The following is a 20,000-nucleotide window of genomic DNA, read 5'->3' as shown; positions in this document are numbered from 1 at the left end:
GTGTGAGTGTGAGTGTGAGAGTGAGTGTGAGAGTGAGAGTGAGTGTGAGAGTGAGTGTGAGAGTGTGTGAGAGTGAGAGTGAGAGTGAGAGTGAGAGTGAGAGTGAGTGTGAGAGTGAGTGTGAGAGTGAGTGTGAGAGTGAGTGTGAGAGTGAGAGTGAGTGTGAGGGTGAGTGTGAGGGTGTGTGTGAGTGAGTGAGTTTGAGAAGGTGTGAGTTTGAGAAGGTGTGAGTTTGAGAAGGTGTGAGTTTGAGAAGGTGTGAGTTTGAGAAGGTGTGAGTTTGAGAAGGTGTGAGTTTGAGTGCGTGAGTGCGTGCGTGAGTGCGTGAGTGAGTGAGTGAGTGCGTGTGTGAGTGCGTGTGTGAGTGCGTGTGTGAGTGCGTGTGTGAGTGCGTGTGTGAGTGCGTGTGTGCGTGCGTGCGTGCGTGCGTGCGTGCGTGCGTGCGTGAGTGCGTGAGTGCGTGAGTGCGTGCGTGAGTGCGTGAGTGCGTGAGTGTGAGTGCGTGAGTGTGAGTGTGTGAGTGTGAGTGTGTGTGTAAGTGTGAGTGTGTGTGTAAGTGTGAGTGTGTGTGTGAGTGTGTGTGTGAGTGTGTGTGTGAGTGTGTGTGTGAGTGTGTGTGTGAGTGTGTGTGTGAGTGTGTGTGTGAGTGTGTGAGTGTGTGAGTGTGTGAGTGTGTGAGTGTGTGAGTGTGTGAGTGAGTGCGTGAGTGCGTGCGTGCGTGCGTGCGTGCGTGAGTGCGTGCGTGTGTGAGTGAGTGTGTGAGTGTGTGAGTGTGTGAGTGTGTGAGTGTGTGAGTGTGTGAGTGTGTGAGTGAGTGAGTGTGTGAGTGTGTGAGTGAGTGTTTATGAGCTCGCTCAATCATCCGGTTGTCCCCCAGCCGGACTCGGCCTCGGAGCAGCAGAAGAAGAAGAGCCGAGAGGAGGTGGTGGACATCGATGACCCCGAGACCCGGCGCTTCCCCTACCCTTTTAATGAGCTGCTGGTGTGGGCCGTGCTCATGAAGCGCCAGAAGATGGCGCTGTTCTTCTGGCAGCACGGAGAGGAGTCCGCAGCCAAAGCCCTCGTGGCCTGCAAACTACTGCGCTCTATGGGCTACGAGGCCAAGAAGAGCGACGTCGTGGACGACACCTCAGAGGAGCTGAAGGAGTACTCCAGGTGAGAGACGGGGAGAGAGAGAGATGGAGAGAGGGGGAGAGATGGAGAGAGGGGGAGAGGGGGAGAGAGAGAGAGAGAGAGGGGGGGAGAGATGGAGAGAGAGAGAGGGGGAGAGAGGGGGAGAGAGAGAGAGATGGAGAGAGAGAGGGGGGGAGAGATGGAGAGAGAGAGGGGGGAGAGATGGAGAGAGAGAGGGGGGGAGAGATGGAGAGAGGGGGAGAGAGAGAGAGATGGAGAGAGAGATGGAGAGAGAGAGGGGGGGAGAGATGGAGAGAGAGAGGGGGAGAGATGGAGAGAGAGAGGGGGGGAGAGATGGAGAGAGAGAGAGGGGGAGAGATGGAGAGAGAGAGAGAGAGGGGGAGAGAGGGAGAGAGAGGGAGAGAGAGAGAGGGGGGGAGAGATGGAGAGAGGGGGAGAGATTGTGAGATGGAGCTGATTAAATATGCTAATCTTATCCACACTGCAAAAAATGCTCTTCTTACTCAGTATTTCTGTCTTGTTTCGAGTCCAAACATCTAGAAATTCTTAAATCAAGAAGTATTTACTAGACAAGCAAAAGTAATTGTCTTGTTTTGAGGAAAAATGAAGAGAGTTTGAGTTATTTTTTCCCAAAACAAGACAATAATTTTGCTTGTCTAGTAAATACTTCTTGATTTAAGAATTTCTAGATGTTTGTGAGATCGTGTGTGTGTGTGTGTGTGTGTGTGTGTGTGTGTGTGTGTGTGTGTGTGTGTGTGTGTGTGTGTGATGGGTAGGTTTAGGGGCAGTGTATGGGGATAGAAAATATGGTTTGTACAGTATAAAAGCCATTACGCCTATGGGATGTCCCCACATTTAACAAATTAACGTGTGTGTGTGTGTGTGTGTGTGTGTGTGTGTGTGTGATCAGTGAGTTCGGCACGCTGGCCGTGGATCTGTTGGAGCAGTCGTTCCGGCAGGATGAGACGATGGCTATGAAGCTTCTGACGTACGAGCTGAAGAACTGGAGTAACTCCACCTGTCTGAAGCTGGCGGTGTCGTCGAGGCTCCGCCCCTTCGTGGCTCACACCTGCACTCAGATGCTGCTGTCCGACATGTGGATGGGACGCCTAAACATGCGCAAGAACTCCTGGTATAAGGTACACTGATCACACTCATATCAGTCATCTTTATTTCTATCGCTCTTCTCCAGCGGCGATTGTGTCAGAGCAGCTTCAGTGTTAAACAGGACAATACTGCAGCAGAATTAGATTTGGCTGTACAGTCGCTCTTGACTGTACTTTACTTTACTTTTATTGTCCCCTTGGGGAAATTTGTTTGCAATTGTTTCCACATGCGTAATCACAACACAACAACACACATAATACACAGAAGAAGAAGAAAAAAAAAAAGAAAGAAAAAAAACAATAAGACTAACATAAAAAAAATAATAATAATAATAAAAAATAAAAATAAAAAAAAAACATCACTGAGACCAGCTCAGTAGACACTGCAAAAATACTATTTTTCATTTAAAATTTTAACTGCTTGTGGCATAAAAGATTTTTTCCCCCTATTTTTAAAAAACACTGGTATTCTAAATCTGCGCCCTGATGGTAATCTCTCAAACTCATTACACAGAGGATGCCTATTATCCAATATAATTTTCATTGCTTTCTTCCGACATCGTGTTTGATATATTTGTTCTAAGCCTGACAGAGGAATGCCAGTTAGCTTACTTGCAGTACTTATAATTCTCCTTAGTGAACTCTTTAGCACAACTGAGAGATTTCCATACCAGCAGGTAATACAAAAAGTCAAGACACTTTCAATAAAAGAGTTATAAAACAATCTTAATATTGGGACACGTACATTAAATGACACCATCTTCCTTAGGAAGTATACTCTTTGCTGTCCCTTTATACACACAGCATCAGTCCATTTATCCCACTTCAACTTGTGATCCAAAACAACCCCAAGGTATTTATACTCATTAACACTCTCAATAGGCTCTCCCTTAATAGTAGTCACACTCATCAAAGACTCTTTCCTAAAATCAATACTCATCTCCTTAGTTTTTGCAATATTTAACTTAAGGTTTGAAGTGTCGCACCAAGAAATAAATTCATTTAAAACTGGTCCGTGATTTTCCTCATCCCCCTGAAGGAGACTATCTAATGCTGTATCATCAGCAAATTTAATTAGGTATCTCCCTGGATGTGTACTTGTACAGTTATTCGTATACAAAATAAACAATAAAGGTGAGAGGACACAGCCTTGCGGAGATCCAACATTAGTAATCTGTTTCTCAGACAGTGTGTCCCCCACACACACTCGCTGAACTCGATTTCTTAAAAAGTCCTGCAGCCAAAGAATAAGCCCCCTGTCTACGGAGAACTCTGTGGCTAGTCTTTCAACCAAAATAGATGGTACAATATTATTAAAAGCTGAAGAAAAATCTGCGAATAATATTTTAACATGATTTTTGGGACCTTCAAGATGTGAGTAGATAATATGCAATAATGTTAAAATTGCATCATCCACACCCTTATTTGGCTGATATGCAAATTGAAAAGAATCCACTAAATGTTGTGTCTTTGACACTAGATACCGTTTAACAAGCCTTTCAAAGCTTTTAAACACCAAAGAGGTTAATGTAATTGGCCGATAGTCACTAAGCTCTACTGGTTTATTCTTTTTTGGAATAGGTATGATAGTTGAGGTTTTCCATATAGTTGGTATAACATGCTGATCTAAAGATGTTTGAAACAACAAACTGAAAATTGCTCAGCACAGTTATTTAACACTCGTCCACAGATGTTATCAGGTCCTGGGCTCTTGTATCTGTTACATCTTTGAAACAGTTCCTTGACCTCAGCCTCTTTGATGAGAAAATTACTATTAATCACCGTCGAGAAAGTCCTCTCATTATTATTGTTATTACTATCCTCATCCTCACTTGTATCCTCAAAGCGTGAAAAGAACTGATTTAACCTATTTGCTAATTCAAAGTCTCCGTTTATTGCTTCTATAGTTGTCGTTTTTGTGTTATGATTTCCCTTACTTTTATGTGGTATACTAATCATCGTCCGGATGCCTTCCCATGCCTGTTTAGAGTTTCCCTGTAACATTTTAGCTTCAATTTTTTGTTTATATAGTGCCTTATCCACCTTAATTTGTCGTTTGATTTCTCTTTGAATATCCCTTTTAGCAAAAACATCATTATTATAATATGCTATGGAGTAAACAGTGATGTTATCAGCTTATTTTAATTTATCAGAGAGAGACAATGCTGGCAGATCAGGATTATAGTTTATAGAATTAAAGAAGACCTAATAAATTCATTATATGTTTAGTTGAATAACTTAGATTATAATTTTAGTGTCCGTGTTCAGAATCATCAGACCTAAAGAGGAGCCAAGCAGACAATATTCTTAATATACACCGATCAGGCATTACATTAAGACCTAATATTGTGTTGGTCGAGGCATGGACTCCACTAGAAGATGTTACCAGCAGATCCTTTAAGTCCTGTAAGTGGCGAGGTGGATCGGACTTGTTCAGCTCATCCCACAGATGCTCGATTGGATTGAGATCTGGGGAATCTGGAGGCCGAGTCGACGCCTCAAACTGGTCGTTGTGCTCCTCAAACCATTCCTGAAGCATTTGTGCTTTGTGTCAGGAGCATTATCCTGCTGGAAGAGCCACAGCCACCAGAATACCGTTTCCATCAAAGGCTGAACATGGTCTCAGCAATGCTTAGGTAGGTGGAGCGTGTCAAAGGAACATCCACATGGATGGAGGACCCAAGGTTTCCCAGCAGAACATTGGCCAAAGCATCACACTGCCTCCGCCGGCTCGCCTTCTTCCCATAGTGCATCCTGGGGCCATGTGCCCCCCCCCCCCCCCCCCCCCCCCCCCACACACACACACACACACACCCGGCCATCGGCGGGGTCAGGGGTCAGAGGTCACACTGACTGGTCCATACGCCTCAAACTGAGCTGCTCTGTGTATTCTGCCAGCTTTCTATCAGAACCAGCATTAACTTCTGGAGCAGTTTGAGCTCCAGTAGCTCGTCTGTTTGATCGGACCCCACGGGCCAGCCTTCGCTCCCCACGGTCATCAATGAGCCTTGGCCGCCCATGACCCTGTGGCCGGTTCTCCACTGGTCCTTCCTTGGAGCACTTTTGATAAATACTGACCACTGCAGACCGGGAACAGCCCACAAGAGCTGCAGTTTTGGAGATGCTCTGACCCAGTCGTCTAGCCGTCACAATCTGGCCAAACTCGCTCAAATCCTTACGCTTGCCCATTTCTCCTGCTTCACACACATCAACTCTGAGGAGGAAATGTTCACTTGCTGCCTAATATATCCCACCCACTAACAGGAGCCGTGATGAAGAGATCATCAGTGTTATTCATAATGTTATGCCTGATTGGTGTTTATGTACTCGATTAGGAAGTGAACCTGTTGTATTTTATTGTCGTGGATTGTGTTTGTCCAGGTGATCCTGAGCATCCTCGTTCCTCCCGCTATCCTTCTGCTGGAGTATAAGACCAAAGCGGAGATGTCCCACATTCCCCAATCGCAGGATGCCCATCAGAGCATGGAGGACAGCGAGCACAACCTACAGAACCCCGACGACATCCAGATGGTAACCGCAAATATTTAACATGCTCGAGCTCTGATAAACGTGCCTTGGCCGGCGTTCTGCCCATTGATCCTCAAAATATAGTCAATCTTTACACGAGTGTGTGTGTGTGTGTGTGTCACAATCGCACTGCAACAAATGATCTTCTGCTCTCCAGCACACACACACAAACGTCTCTAAATATAGATTCATTTACTGGAAAAGCTAGATGAGTGTTCTTGGTTTAAGCACAAACTCAGTTGATTTCTGGATTCAGGAATGTTTCGATATTTGTGGAAGACAATCCACTGCAGAAAACGCTCTCCTTACTCAGTCATGTTGTCTTGTTTCCAGTCTAAATATCTAAATATTCTTAAATGAAGATGCATTTACTAGATCAGTAAAACGACATGAGATATTTTTTCTTGTTTTGTTGAAAATAAAATCTAAATGAAGAGAGTTTTTGTTTAAAACAGGCAAAATGATCTGCCAATGGGGTGAGAGAAATAATCTGATTTCTGATTGGGACGGAAACAAGAAACAAGATTTCAATCAGAAATCAGATTATTTCTCTCACCCCATTGGCAGATCATTTTGCCTGTTTTAAGCAAAAACTCTCTTCATTTAGATTTTATTTTCAACAAAACAAGAACAAATATCTCCTGTCGTTTTACTGATCTAGTAAATGCATCTTGATTTAAGAATTGTTAGATATTTGGACTGAAAACAAGACAGAATGACTGAGTAAGAAGAGCATTTTTTGCCATGTGAGGAACATCAGCCTGTGTGTTTTGACAGCTGTGTGTGTGTGTGTGTGTGTGTGTGTGTGTGTGTGTGTGTGTGTGTGTGTGTGTGTGTGTGTGTCAGGATGTGTTTAAGGAAGTGCGTGTGAACGAGAACGCAGAAATTAAAAGCGAATCAGAGGTCCACGTCCGTTCGCGCCGATTACCCATCACACGCAAGTTCTACGCGTTTTACCACGCGCCCATCGTCAAGTTCTGGTTCAACACGGTACGTATGACTCTTTTCTCACGCTCTCGGATCTGTGTGTGAGAGAGTGTGTGTGTGTGTGTGTGATTTCCAGCTCTTTAATAAGTGTTCTGGGTTGTTGTTCACATGTGATAGTATCAGAGACACTCGTCCCTGCATAAACTCACAGATAAACATCACAGAACGAGTGGAAGGTTTACTAGTGACATTTCAACCCTGTGTGTGTGTGTGTGTGTGTGTGTGTGTGTGTGTGTGTGTGTGTGTGTGTGTGTGTGTGTGTGTGTGTGTGTGTGTGTGTGTGTGTGTGTGTGTGTGTGTTTGTGTGAGAATTTGTTTATATAACATTATATACCAAATGTCCAAAAGATCACCAGCCTGGATTCATAAACATACTAAATTATGTTTTTTTGAAAATGTAAAAATGCAGAATGTTTCCTGTGATGGGTAGGTTTAGGGGCAGTGTGTGTGTGTGTGTGTGTGTGTGCGCGAGAGTGTGTGCAAGAGTGTGTGCGTGCTAGAGTGTGTGCGAGAGTGTGTGTGTGTGCGTGAGAGAGAGAGAGCACTGGTTGATCATTCACCTGCTGTTTCTCATAAGCTGAAGTGTGTTGAGGTGAATGTGAATTATTAAAGATGTCCTGAAATGCGAATAATGATTGTTTTGTGTGTGTGATCTGAATCATCATGACTCTTTGATCGCTTTAAACCGTTCTTGAGCAATCAGATCAAAACACGACTGACACTTGAGCCGCACGAGTTCTGTGACGCAGAAAATGAGGAGGAATCCAGTCACACACTGCAAACAATGCTCTTCTTACTCAGTATTTTTGTCTTGTTTCTCGTCAAAATATCTAAAAATTATTATTTGTAAGTATTTACTAGACAAGCAAAAGTAATTGTCTTGTTTTGGGGAAAATAACTCAAAATGAAGAGAGTTTTTGCTTAAAATAAGATAAATAATCTGCCAATGGGGTGAGAAAAATAATCTTGTTTTCTGTTTGAATTAAGATTATTTTTCTCACCCATTGGCAGATTATTTATCTTATTTTAAGCAAAAACACTTTTTTTGCAGTGTTAAAATGGAATTAGGCAGAATGTTACAGAATTTTGGGTTAATAAATTAAAATGACCACATTAAATCACATTTGTAATCAATCTGAAAACTCAGAAAATTGAACACAGCATTTGGTAACACGATCAAATGTATTTAGGTTAGGTTAGGTAAACTTTATTGTCTGTTCAGTTTCCTGGACAGCAATTCATCTTTGACGCCGACAATCTTATAAATCTACACATAAAACACACTAATCACAGTAAAGTACACACACACACACACACATAGACCAGGGAAATACCATACCTAAAACATCTACCCATATAAATAGATAATATACCTCAATACCTTAGTTAAGATTTCTGACTGAGACAGGAAAAATGTCTGGTGTGTGTGTGTGTATATTTATATATATAATGTGTGTAATTGTGCATGTTGCAGCTCTTTTATCTGGGGTTCCTGATGCTGTATTCATACGTGGTGTTGGTGAAAATGGAGCCGTTTCCGTCTCCTCAGGAATGGGTCGTCATTTTGTACATCTTCACGCTCGCGGTGGAGAAGATACGAGAGGTTTGTGTGTGTGTGGGGGCATGTTTTTGTGACATATGAGGACAAAAATGTGTATAATGCCATGGGTATGACACAGGTATTACAGGAGAGGGTGAAATATGAGGACATTACCCATGGCCCCACTTTACAAAAGGCTTATAAATCACACAGGAGGAGTTTTTATGAGAAAGTAAAAATGCAGAATGTGTGTGTGTGTGTGTGTGTGTGTGTGTGTGTGTGTGTGTGTGTGTGTGTGTGTGTGTGTGTGTGTGTGTGTGTGATGGGTAGGTTTAGGGGCAGTGTGTGTGTGTGTGTGTGATGGGTAGATTTAGGGGCAGTGTGTGTGTGTGTGTGTGTGTGTGTGTGTGTGTGTGCGTGTGCCTGTGTGTGTGTGTGTGTGTGTGTGTGTGTGATGGGTAGGTTTAGGGGCAGTGTGTGTGTGTGTGTGTGTGTGTGTGTGTGTGTGTGTGTGTGTGTGTGTGTGTGTGTGTGTGATGGGTAGGTTTAGGGGCAGTGTGTGTGTGTGTGTGTGTGTGATGGGTAGGTTTAGGGGCAGTGTGTGTGTGTGTGTGTGATGGGTAGGTTTAGGGGCAGTGTGTGTGTGTGTGTGTGTGTGTGTGTGTGTGTGTGTGTGTGTGTGTGTGTGTGTGTGATGGGTAGGTTTAGGGGCAGTGTAAGGGGATAGAAAATACGGTTTGTACAGTATAAAAACCATTACGCCTATGGAGAGTCCCCATATGTCACAAAAACAAACGTGTGTGTGTTTGTGTGTGCGTGTGTGTGTTCTGATGCATATCAGAAAGTCCAGCGGGTTTCATCTGAGCGTTTAATCCTGTTGTCTGTGCGTTCGTCTCTAGATGTTCATGTCTGAAGGAGGGAAAATCAGTCAGAAGATTAAAGTGTGGTTCAGCGACTACTTCAACATTTCTGACTTTGTGGCCATCCTGATGTTCTTTGTGGGTTTCGGTCTGCGCTTCGGCACTGGTAACGTGTTTATCACGGGCCGGATCGTGTACTGTCTGAACATCATCTTCTGGTTCGTGCGGCTGCTGGATATTCTGGCTGTCAATCAGCAGGCGGGACCGTACGTCATGATGATTGGGAAGATGGTGAGAGCTTGTGAACAGTAACGCACTACAAGTAACAGCATTACGTAATCAGATTACTTTTGATGTAACGAGTAAAGTAACGCACTACAAGTAACAGCATTACGTAATCAGATTACTTTTGATGTAACGAGTAAAGTAACGCACTACAAGTAACAGAATTACGCAATCAGATTACTTTTGATGTAACGAGTAAAGTAACGCACTACAAGTAACAGCATTATGTAATCGGATTACTTTTGATGTAACGAGTAAAGTAACGCACTACAAGTAACAGAATTACGCAATCAGATTACTTTTGATGAGACGAGTAAAGTAACGCACTACAAGTAACAGCATTACGTAATCAGATTACTTTTGATGAGACGAGTAAAGTAACGCACTACAAGTAACAGCATTACGTAATCGGATTACTTTTGATGTAACGAGTAAAGTAACGCACTACAAGTAACAGCATTACGTAATTAGATTACTTTTGATGTAACGAGTAAAGTAACGCACTACAAGTAACAGCATTACGTAATCAGATTACATTTGATGAGACGAGTAAAGTAACGCACTACAAGTAACAGCATTACGTAATCAGATTACTTTTGATGTAACGAGTAAAGTAAAGCACTACAAGTAACAGCATTACGTAATCAGATTACTTTTGATGTAACGAGTAAAGCACTACAAGTAACAGCATTACGTAATCGGATTACTTTTGATGTAACGAGTAAAGTAACGCACTACAAGTAACAGCATTACGCAATCAGATTACTTTTGATGTAACGAGTAAAGTAACGCACTACAAGTAACAGCATTACGTAATCAGATTACTTTTGATGAGACGAGTAAAGTAACGCACTACAAGTAACAGCATTACGTAATCAGATTATTTTTGATGTAACGAGTAAAGTAAAGCACTACAAGTAACAGCATTACGTAATCAGATTACTTTTGATGTAACGAGTAAAGCACTACAAGTAACAGCATTACGTAATCGGATTACTTTTGATGTAACGAGTAAAGTAACGCACTACAAGTAACAGCATTAGATTACTTTTGATGTAACGAGTAAAGTAAAGCACTACAAGTAACAGCATTACGTAATCAGATTACTTTTGATGTAACGAGTAAAGTAACGCACTACAAGTAACAGCATTATGTAATCAGATTACTTTTGATGTAACGAGTAAAGTAACGCACTACAAGTAACAGCATTACGTAATCAGATTACTTTTGATGTAACGAGTAAAGTAAAGCACTACAAGTAACAGCATTACGTAATCAGATTACTTTTGATGTAACGAGTAAAGTAATGCACTACAAGTAACAGCATTACGCAATCAGATTACTTTTGATGTAACGAGTAAAGTAACGCACTACAAGTAACAGCATTATGTAATCAGATTACTTTTGATGTAACGAGTAAAGTAACGCACTACAAGTAACAGCATTACGCAATCAGATTACTTTTGATGTAACGAGTAAAGTAACGCACTACAAGTAACAGCATTATGTAATCAGATTACTTTTGATGTAACGAGTAAAGTAACGCACTACAAGTAACAGCATTACGTAATCGGATTACTTTTGATGTAACGAGTAAAGTAACGCACTACAAGTAACAGCATTACGTAATTAGATTACTTTTGATGTAACGAGTAAAGTAACGCACTACAAGTAACAGCATTACGTAATCAGATTACATTTGATGAGACGAGTAAAGTAACGCACTACAAGTAACAGCATTACGTAATCAGATTACTTTTGATGTAACGAGTAAAGTAAAGCACTACAAGTAACAGCATTACGTAATCAGATTACTTTTGATGTAACGAGTAAAGCACTACAAGTAACAGCATTACGTAATCGGATTACTTTTGATGTAACGAGTAAAGTAACGCACTACAAGTAACAGCATTACGCAATCAGATTACTTTTGATGTAACGAGTAAAGTAACGCACTACAAGTAACAGCATTACGTAATCAGATTACTTTTGATGAGACGAGTAAAGTAACGCACTACAAGTAACAGCATTACGTAATCAGATTATTTTTGATGTAACGAGTAAAGTAAAGCACTACAAGTAACAGCATTACGTAATCAGATTACTTTTGATGTAACGAGTAAAGTAAAGCATTACGTAATCGGATTACTTTTGATGTAACGAGTAAAGTAACGCACTACAAGTAACAGCATTAGATTACTTTTGATGTAACGAGTAAAGTAAAGCACTACAAGTAACAGCATTACGTAATCAGATTACTTTTGATGTAACGAGTAAAGTAACGCACTACAAGTAACAGCATTATGTAATCAGATTACTTTTGATGTAACGAGTAAAGTAACGCACTACAAGTAACAGCATTACGTAATCAGATTACTTTTGATGTAACGAGTAAAGTAAAGCACTACAAGTAACAGCATTACGTAATCAGATTACTTTTGATGTAACGAGTAAAGTAATGCACTACAAGTAACAGCATTACGCAATCAGATTACTTTTGATGTAACGAGTAAAGTAACGCACTACAAGTAACAGCATTATGTAATCAGATTACTTTTGATGTAACGAGTAAAGTAACGCGCTACAAGTAACAGCATTACGCAATCAGATTACTTTTGATGTAACGAGTAAAGTAACGCACTACAAGTAACAGCATTATGTAATCAGATTACTTTTGATGTAACGAGTAAAGTAACGCACTACAAGTAACAGCATTACGCAATCAGATTACTTTTGATGTAACGAGTAAAGTAAAGCACTACAATTAACAGCATTACGCAATCAGATTACTTTTGATGTAACGAGTAAAGTAATGCACTACAAGTAACAGCATTACGCAATCAGATTACTTTTGATGTAACGAGTAAAGTAAAGCACTACAAGTAACAGCATTACGTAATCAGATTACTTTTGATGTAACGAGTAAAGTAACGCACTACAAGTAACAACATTACGTAATCAGATTACTTCTGATGTAAGAGTAAAGTAAGAACAGTAATCTGATTACGTAATGCCGTTACTTTTAGTTTGTTACTTTACTCGTTACATCAAAAGTAATCTGATTACAAATAAGTAGCTAAGTAATGTAATTAGTTACTTTTTAGGAAGTAACACAGTATCATAATGCGTTACTTTAAAAATAAACTTTCCCATCACTGCTCGTGAGCACATGTGGTGTTGAGTACACGTTGATAGTGTGTTTGTTCGCTCTGTCCGCAGGTGGCCAACATGTTCTATATCGTGGTCATTATGGCTGTTGTGCTGCTGAGTTTCGGGGTTCCTCGTAAAGCTATTTTGTACCCTAATGAGGATCCTTCATGGACTTTGGCCAGAGATGTGGTTTTCCAGCCTTACTGGATGATGTATGGTGAAGTTTACGCGTACGAGATTGACGGTAAAACCCCTGGAGACTCGCACACAGAACAAAAACAGCTGGTGTAACTAGCATTAACATAACATTTATCTAACATCACAATCAAACACACTTAAACACTCCCTTTCACTTTACAATAAGGTTCCATTTGTTAACATTAATTCAGATGATCTAACAATGAACAACACATCTACAGAGCTGAGCTGGACAAACTACACAACTTCATTACTAGAGTAAAAGTTAAAGCACTACTGGTCGAATATGACTCCGTTACGAGTGAAAGTTGTAAACTGATTTTTACTGGAGTAAAACTACAGAAGTATTTGATTTCAAAAGTACTTAAGTATCAAAAGTAAATGTCCTTCTTTATGTCGCCGCATTATTGTATTATAGTTGTCTAAATGCACATTATGCCATCATGGTTTAAGCCAGTCAGTGACACTCCATCTGACACACTAGCAGACGACTAACTTAAACTCATTTAAATACTTGTAGAAAAGTTACAAAGCTGCTGTCACTTTAAGGCCGAATGCACGGATCCAATACACTGATACACATCTGATATTCTCACACTGTTCACCTTCACTGAAGACAGAATCAACTTTGTTTATGTGAATCCTCCACTAAATGAGCATTTGGACATCCGTCTTCTTCCATTTTGCTCTAAACTATAAATCAGTGTTTAATAAATGCTGTGAAATCATTGAACTTCACGAGACTCTACAAGAGTGATTCCTGAAAGGCTTTCTGCAAAAACCCAAACACCTTTTAAAGAAGAAAAAAATCATCACTGACTTTCAAAGCTGCGACAGAAACGACTTTCCACTTCGAGGACCTTGATAGAAATGTAGTGGAGTAAAGAGGACGATATTTGTCTTTCAGATGGAGTGAAGTTAAAGTCAGAAGATTACAGAAAAAATAATACTCCAGTAAAGAACAGAGACTCAAACAGTGAACTTAAGTAAATGTATTCAGGGACTGTCCACCTCTGATTAATGTCAACATTTAAAAGTTGTATGTTGATGTTAGTTATTGGATCCGGGCAACCACGGTAATACTAGTGTTGTCATTAGCATCAGTCATGTAATGTGTGTGTGTGTGTGTGTGTGTTTGCAGTGTGTGCGAACTCAAGCGAGGAACACGCTAGGAAGCTGTGTGATACGGGTGTGTGGCTAACACCGCTGCTGCAGGCCGTCTATCTGTTCGTCCAGTACATACTGATGGTCAACTTGCTCATCGCCTTCTTCAAGTGAGTGACCCGCCGCACATGCTAACTGAGCGCATTCGACATGCTAACTGAGCGCATTCGACATGCTAACTGAGCGCATTCGACATGCTAACTGAGCGCATTCGACATGCTAACTGAGCGCATTCGACATGCTAACTGAGCGCATTCGACATGCTAACTGAGCGCATTCGCCATTCGACATGCTAACTGAGCGCATTCGCCATTCGACATGCTAACTGAGCGCATTCGACATGCTAACTGAGCGCATTCGACATGCTAACTGAGCGCATTCGACATGCTAACTGAGCGCATTCGCCATTCGACATGCTAACTGACTTTGTGTTCTCTGTTCGACATGCTAACTGAGCGCGTTCGCCATTCAACATGCTAACTGACCGTGTGTTCTCCGTTCCACATGCTAACTGACCATGTGTTCTCCGTTCCACATGCTAAGTGACCATGTGTTCTCCGTTCTACATGCTAACTGACCGTGTGTTCTCCGTTCCACATGCTAACTGACCATGTGTTCTCCGTTCCACATGCTAACTGACCGTGTGTTCTCCGTTCCACATGCTAACTGACCATGTGTTCTCCGTTCCACATGCTAACTGACCGTGTGTTCTCCGTTCCACATGCTAACTGACCATGTGTTCTCCGTTCCACATGCTAACTGACCGTGTTCTCCGTTCCACATGCTAACTGACCATGTGTTCTCCGTTCGACATGCTAACTGACCATGTGTTCTCCGTTCGACATGCTAACTGACCGTGTGTTCTCCGTTCCACATGCTAACTGACCGTGTGTTCTCCGTTCCACATGCTAACTGACCGTGTGTTCTCCGTTCCACATGCTAACTGACCGTGTGTTCTCCGTTCCACATGCTAACTGACCGTGTGTTCTCCGTTCCACATGCTAACTGACCGTGTGTTCTCCGTTCCACATGCTAACTGACCGTGTTCTCCGTTCCACATGCTAACTGACCGTGTGTTCTCCGTTCCACATGCTAACTGACCGTGTGTTCTCCGTTCCACATGCTAACTGATCTTGCTGTTTCTCCGCAGTAACGTGTACCTGCAGGTGAAGTCCATATCCAACCTGGTGTGGAAATACCAGCGCTACCACTTCATCATGGCTTATCATGACAAGCCCGTCCTGCCGCCTCCGCTAATTCTGCTTAGCCATGTGGCGTCTGTCCTGTCGTCCATCTGCAGGAAGAGGAAGAAGGACAGCAGCACCTACGGACCAAGTAACGTGCCTCCGCCGCGATTTTCAAGTCTGAAACTATGTACACTATATGGCCAGAAGTATTGTGACGCCGCTCTATAGTTCAGGTGTTCAGTCTCTTCATGGCCACAGGTGTATAACTCCAGCTCTCGGCCTGCAGACGCTTCTACACACATTAGTGAAAGAATGGGTCGCTCTCAGGAGCTCAGTGAACTCAAGCGTGGGGCCGTGATAGGCTGACACCTGTGCAATAAGGCCATTCCTGACATTTCCTCACTACTAAATATTCCACGCTCAACTGTTAGTGGGATTAGAACAAAGAGGAAGCCATTGGGAACAACAGCAACTCAGCCACGAAGTGTTCAATCCCAGAGCGGGGTCAGCGCATGCTGAGGGTCACAGTGCGCAGAAGTCTCCAGCTTTCTGCAGAGTCAACAGCAAAAGCGTGGGATGCAGTGGAGTAAAGCAGCCGCCACTGGACTCTAGAGCAGTGAGACGTGTTCTCTGAGCGACCAATCACAATTCAGTCTGACAATCCCATGGACGAGTCTGGGTTTGGCCGTCGCCAGGAGAACGGGACTCGTCTGACTGCATTGTGCCAAGTGTAAAGTTTGGTGGAGGAGGCTTCCTGTCCCAGCATGACTGCGCTCCAGTGCACAAAGCGTCGCTCCATAAAGACATGGATGAGGAGTTTGGTGTGGAGGAACTGGACTGGCCTGCACAGAGTCCTGAGCTCAACCCGATAGAACAGCTTTGGGATGAATTAGAGCGGAGACTGAGAGCCAGGCCTTCTCGTCCAACATCAGTGCCTGACCTCACAAATGAGCTTCTAGAAGAATGGGCAAAAATCCCCATAAACACACTCCTAAACCTTGAGGAAAGCCTTCCCAGAAGAGCTGGAGCTGTGAGAGAGGGTGGGCCGACTCCAGATTAAACCCCACGGGTTAACAATGGGGAGCTCATGTGTGTGTAGAGGCGACAGCACAACACTTCTGGCTATATAGTGCATTATTATCATTACAGAAGGTCTGAAATCATGATATAGCCAGTATTACATTTCAAAAGGCGATGATTTAATTGTGGGCGCTTTATGGTTTGCATGTTTCCATAGATCTTGCTCTACTCACTTATACGGTATTATTTAATTTGCACGTTTGTTTTAAAAAGCTCTAATTTGATGCCGTGTGTCCGCAGAGCTCTTCCTGACCGAGGAGGACCAGAAGAAGCTGCACGATTTCGAGGAGCAGTGCGTAGAGACGTATTTCCACGAGAAAGACGATCAGTTTCATTCTGGGAGTGAGGAGAGAATCAGACTCACATCCGACAGGTCTGGAAGATTTCTAACCTCAGTAATGATAATGAGCAATGCAAACTGATACCAGACTGATTGTTTAGTTCTCATTTGATAGTCTTTAGCCTCTTGCCAAAAAAGCACGACCATTTGAATATACTCCCTGGTTTCTACTGATACAAAGCCATATGCTAATCGCTAGTCTGCGGTGGTCATCCTCAGCTCACGTCAGAATATGAGTCTGATGCTCATTGGGCTGTGATAATGGGGCGTGTTTAACCCAACCAGGAAAGACCTCGATTGGACAGACCGACAACCAATCAGAGCAGCGGAGCGACGCATAACGTTATAAATGTCAACAGAACTCAACTGCACTGTGTTGCCAAGTCTGCGGTTTTCCCGCCGGTTGTTTTCCATGTCCGCGTGATAAAGTGACCTCAATTATGGGATATATAGACCCAGATATGCCAATTTTAGCAGCAACTTAGCCAAAATAACACAACAGCTTTTTTTCCGGAGAACTACCCCGAAAAGCTTTTTTTGTGACTATTTTGCATAATGCCTGCCTCTGGTCGGGATTGGCTGAACAGCGTCTCTTAGCCCTGCCCTCACTCACTGTAGTTAATGCCCGCCTCTGGTCGTGATTGGATGAACAGCGTCTCTTAGCCCCGCCCTCACTCACTGTAGTTAATGCCCGCCTCTGGTCGGGATTGGCTGAACAGCGTCTCTTAGCCCCGCCCTCACTCACTGTAGTTAATGCCCGCCTCTGGTCGGGATTGGCTGAACAGCGTCTCTTAGCCCCGCCCTCACTCACTGTAGTTAATGCCCGCCTCTGGTCGGGATTGGCTGAACAGCGTCTCTTAGCCCCGCCCTCACTCACTGTAGTTAATGCCCGCCTCTGGTCGGGATTGGCTGAACAGCGTCTCTTAGCCCTGCCCTCACTCACTGTAGTTAATGCCCGCCTCTGGTCGTGATTGGATGAACAGCGTCTCTTAGCCCCGCCCTCACTCACTGTAGTAAATGCCCGCCTCTGGTCGTGATTGGCTGAACAGCGTCTCTTAGCCCTGCCCTCACTCACTGTAGTTAATGCCCGCCTCTGGTCGGGATTGGCTGAACAGCGTCTCTTAGCCCCGCCCTCACTCACTGTAGTTAATGCCCGCCTCTGGTCGTGATTGGATGAACAGCGTCTCTTAGCCCCGCCCTCACTCACTGTAGTTAATGCCCACCTCTGGTCGTGATTGGATGAACAGCGTCTCTTAGCCCCGCCCTCATTCACTGTAGTTAATGCCCGCCTCTGGTCGTGATTGGCTGAACAGCGTCTCTTAGCCCCGCCCTCACTCACTGTAGTTAATGCCCGCCTCTGGTCGTGATTGGCTGAACAGCGTCTCTTAGCACCGCCCTCACTCACTGTAGTTAATGCCCGCCTCTGGTCGTGATTGGCTGAACAGCGTCTCTTAGCCCCGCCCTCATTCACTGTAGTTAATGCCCGCCTCTGGTCGTGATTGGCTGAACAGCGTCTCTTAGCCCCGCCCTCACTCACTGTAGTTAATGCCCGCCTCTGGTCGTGATTGGCTGAACAGCGTCTCTTAGCACCGCCCTCACTCACTGTAGTTCACCCAGGCTACTAAATCCCTGAAGTAACCCTTTAGTTGGCGTTTAAACTCATAAATGTGGTGCGTGTCCAAAGCATGAGGATAAATGTGGGATTGTGTGTGTGTGTGTTTTAGGGTGGAAACGATGTGTGTGCAGCTGAAGGAGGTCGGAAACAAAGTGAACTTCATCAAGCGTTCTCTGCACACGCTGGACTCTCAGATCGGACACCTGCAGGATCTATCCGCGCTAACGGTGGACACGCTAAAGGCGCTAACAGCCCAGCGCGCGTCCGAGGCTAGCAAAGTGCACAACCAGATCACGCGCGAGCTCAGCGTGTCCAAGAATCTGGTGCCCGACGGGACAATACACTCGAAGTCAAGCGCGCTAGTGGGATTCCTGCCGCCCGCCGTTAGCATCGCAGAGTCGCTGTTTGGGGGCGGAGCCGAGGGGGCGGAGCCAAGGGGAGCTGAAGGGGCGGGGCCTCGCGCTCCATTCTCTGGATCCTCCAGCTGTGCCTTCCCGCAGTCCTTCACGCGCACACTCTCGCTCAGACGCTCCCCGCGCGGAGATCTCGTTAGCGCGCCGGCGGCGTCGTTCTTCGTTAGCACGCCGCTGCAGATCGCAGACTCTCATCTCTCAGCGCAGACCGAAGAGTTCGGGGCCTTCGTGGGTGAGTATGAGGAGGGTCATCATCATCTCCTGATCAACTTTATTTACAGTATATCGCGCTTTTACAAAGCCGATTGTGTCAAAGCAGCTTCAGTGTTAAACAGAACAATACTGCAGCAGAATGAGAAACGGTGATGTTATCAGCTTATTTTAATTTATCATCATTTTGGCTGAGCAGTATTATAGTTTATACAATTCGTTAAGACCTACACTTTAAAAAATGCCCTTCTTACTCAGTATTTTTGTCTTGTTTCGAGTCCAAAGACCTAAAAATTCTTAAAACAAGAAGTATTTACTAGACGAGCAAAAGTAATTGTCTTGTTTTTGGGGAAAAATAACTAAATTATTCAAAAATTATCAAAAATAAATCAAATAAAAAATTATCTAGTTTTCTGTTTGAATTAAGATTATTTTTCTCACCCCATTGGCAGATTATTTATCTTATTTTAAGCAAAAACTCTCTTCATTTGGAGTTATTTTTCCCAAAACAAGACAATTACTTTTGCTTGTCTAGTAAATACTTCTTAATGTAAGAATTTTTTGATATTTAGACTAGAAACAAGACAAAAATACTAAAGAAGAAGAGCATTTTTTGCAGTGTAATAAACTGATTTTCTTTGGGTATTTAGTTGAAAACTTTAGTTGAAATGTTTGTGTCCCCAACTGAGCAAGCCAAGCCAAAGGCGACAGTGGCAAGGAACCGAAACTCCATCAGGGCATGATGGAGAAAAATAAACCTTGGGAGAAACCAGACTCAGTGGGGCCTATTAACATTGAGGTGGAGTGTGAGGGATATGTGAATGAAGCCTTCTCTGATGATGAAGATGATGATGATGATGATGAGGTCAGAGGGTCAGATCGGCCCGACAGAAACACGCCCCTCCCGGGTCTCCCTCGGGCCCCTGAGCTCTGGCCCCGGAGCCTGCAGAAAGATGGACGCTGCAGACTCGCACTGCACCGAATCGGGCAGCGGAGCGGAGGTTTGGCTTCGGTCCTCCACTGGGATATCAGGGATATATGACACCCCCTGTCCTAACCGTGACCCTTGACCCTCTGCATAACCCCTGTGTGTGTTACGGCTAGTGATCGACTGATAGGTTTTTTTTTGTAACCGATACCAATACCGATTATTTGCATGTTAATGTACTGTTAACCTATATATAGACCTCTTAAACGTTTGTA

The 20,000-nt window shown here is 43.6% G+C and overlaps 1 protein-coding gene across 2 annotated transcripts in view; it reads left to right on the top strand.

Moving 5' to 3' along the window:
- trpm7 (transient receptor potential cation channel, subfamily M, member 7) overlaps positions 1-20,000 on the top strand; it is a 109,628-nt gene that overhangs the window by 34,918 nt on the left and 54,710 nt on the right. The window contains exons 16-26 of one of the 2 annotated variants that reach the window (XM_067419171.1): positions 878-1,155; positions 2,045-2,273; positions 5,622-5,771; positions 6,615-6,758; positions 8,230-8,358; positions 9,195-9,446; positions 12,660-12,834; positions 13,930-14,062; positions 15,103-15,287; positions 16,460-16,592; positions 18,284-18,819. The exons of the other annotated variant lie outside the window; for it this stretch is intronic. Coding sequence (XP_067275272.1) covers positions 878-1,155; positions 2,045-2,273; positions 5,622-5,771; positions 6,615-6,758; positions 8,230-8,358; positions 9,195-9,446; positions 12,660-12,834; positions 13,930-14,062; positions 15,103-15,287; positions 16,460-16,592; positions 18,284-18,819 — 2,344 coding nt within the window. The remainder of the gene's footprint in view (positions 1-877; positions 1,156-2,044; positions 2,274-5,621; positions 5,772-6,614; positions 6,759-8,229; positions 8,359-9,194; positions 9,447-12,659; positions 12,835-13,929; positions 14,063-15,102; positions 15,288-16,459; positions 16,593-18,283; positions 18,820-20,000) is intronic. 2 annotated transcript variants of the gene reach the window in all.

Source organism: Pseudorasbora parva, chromosome 16 (genome assembly GCF_024679245.1).
Source record: "Pseudorasbora parva isolate DD20220531a chromosome 16, ASM2467924v1, whole genome shotgun sequence".
Lineage (NCBI taxonomy): Eukaryota > Metazoa > Chordata > Actinopteri > Cypriniformes > Gobionidae > Pseudorasbora > Pseudorasbora parva.
Note: the sequence above shows the minus strand (reverse complement) of the source record. Positions and strands in the feature narration are given on the sequence as shown.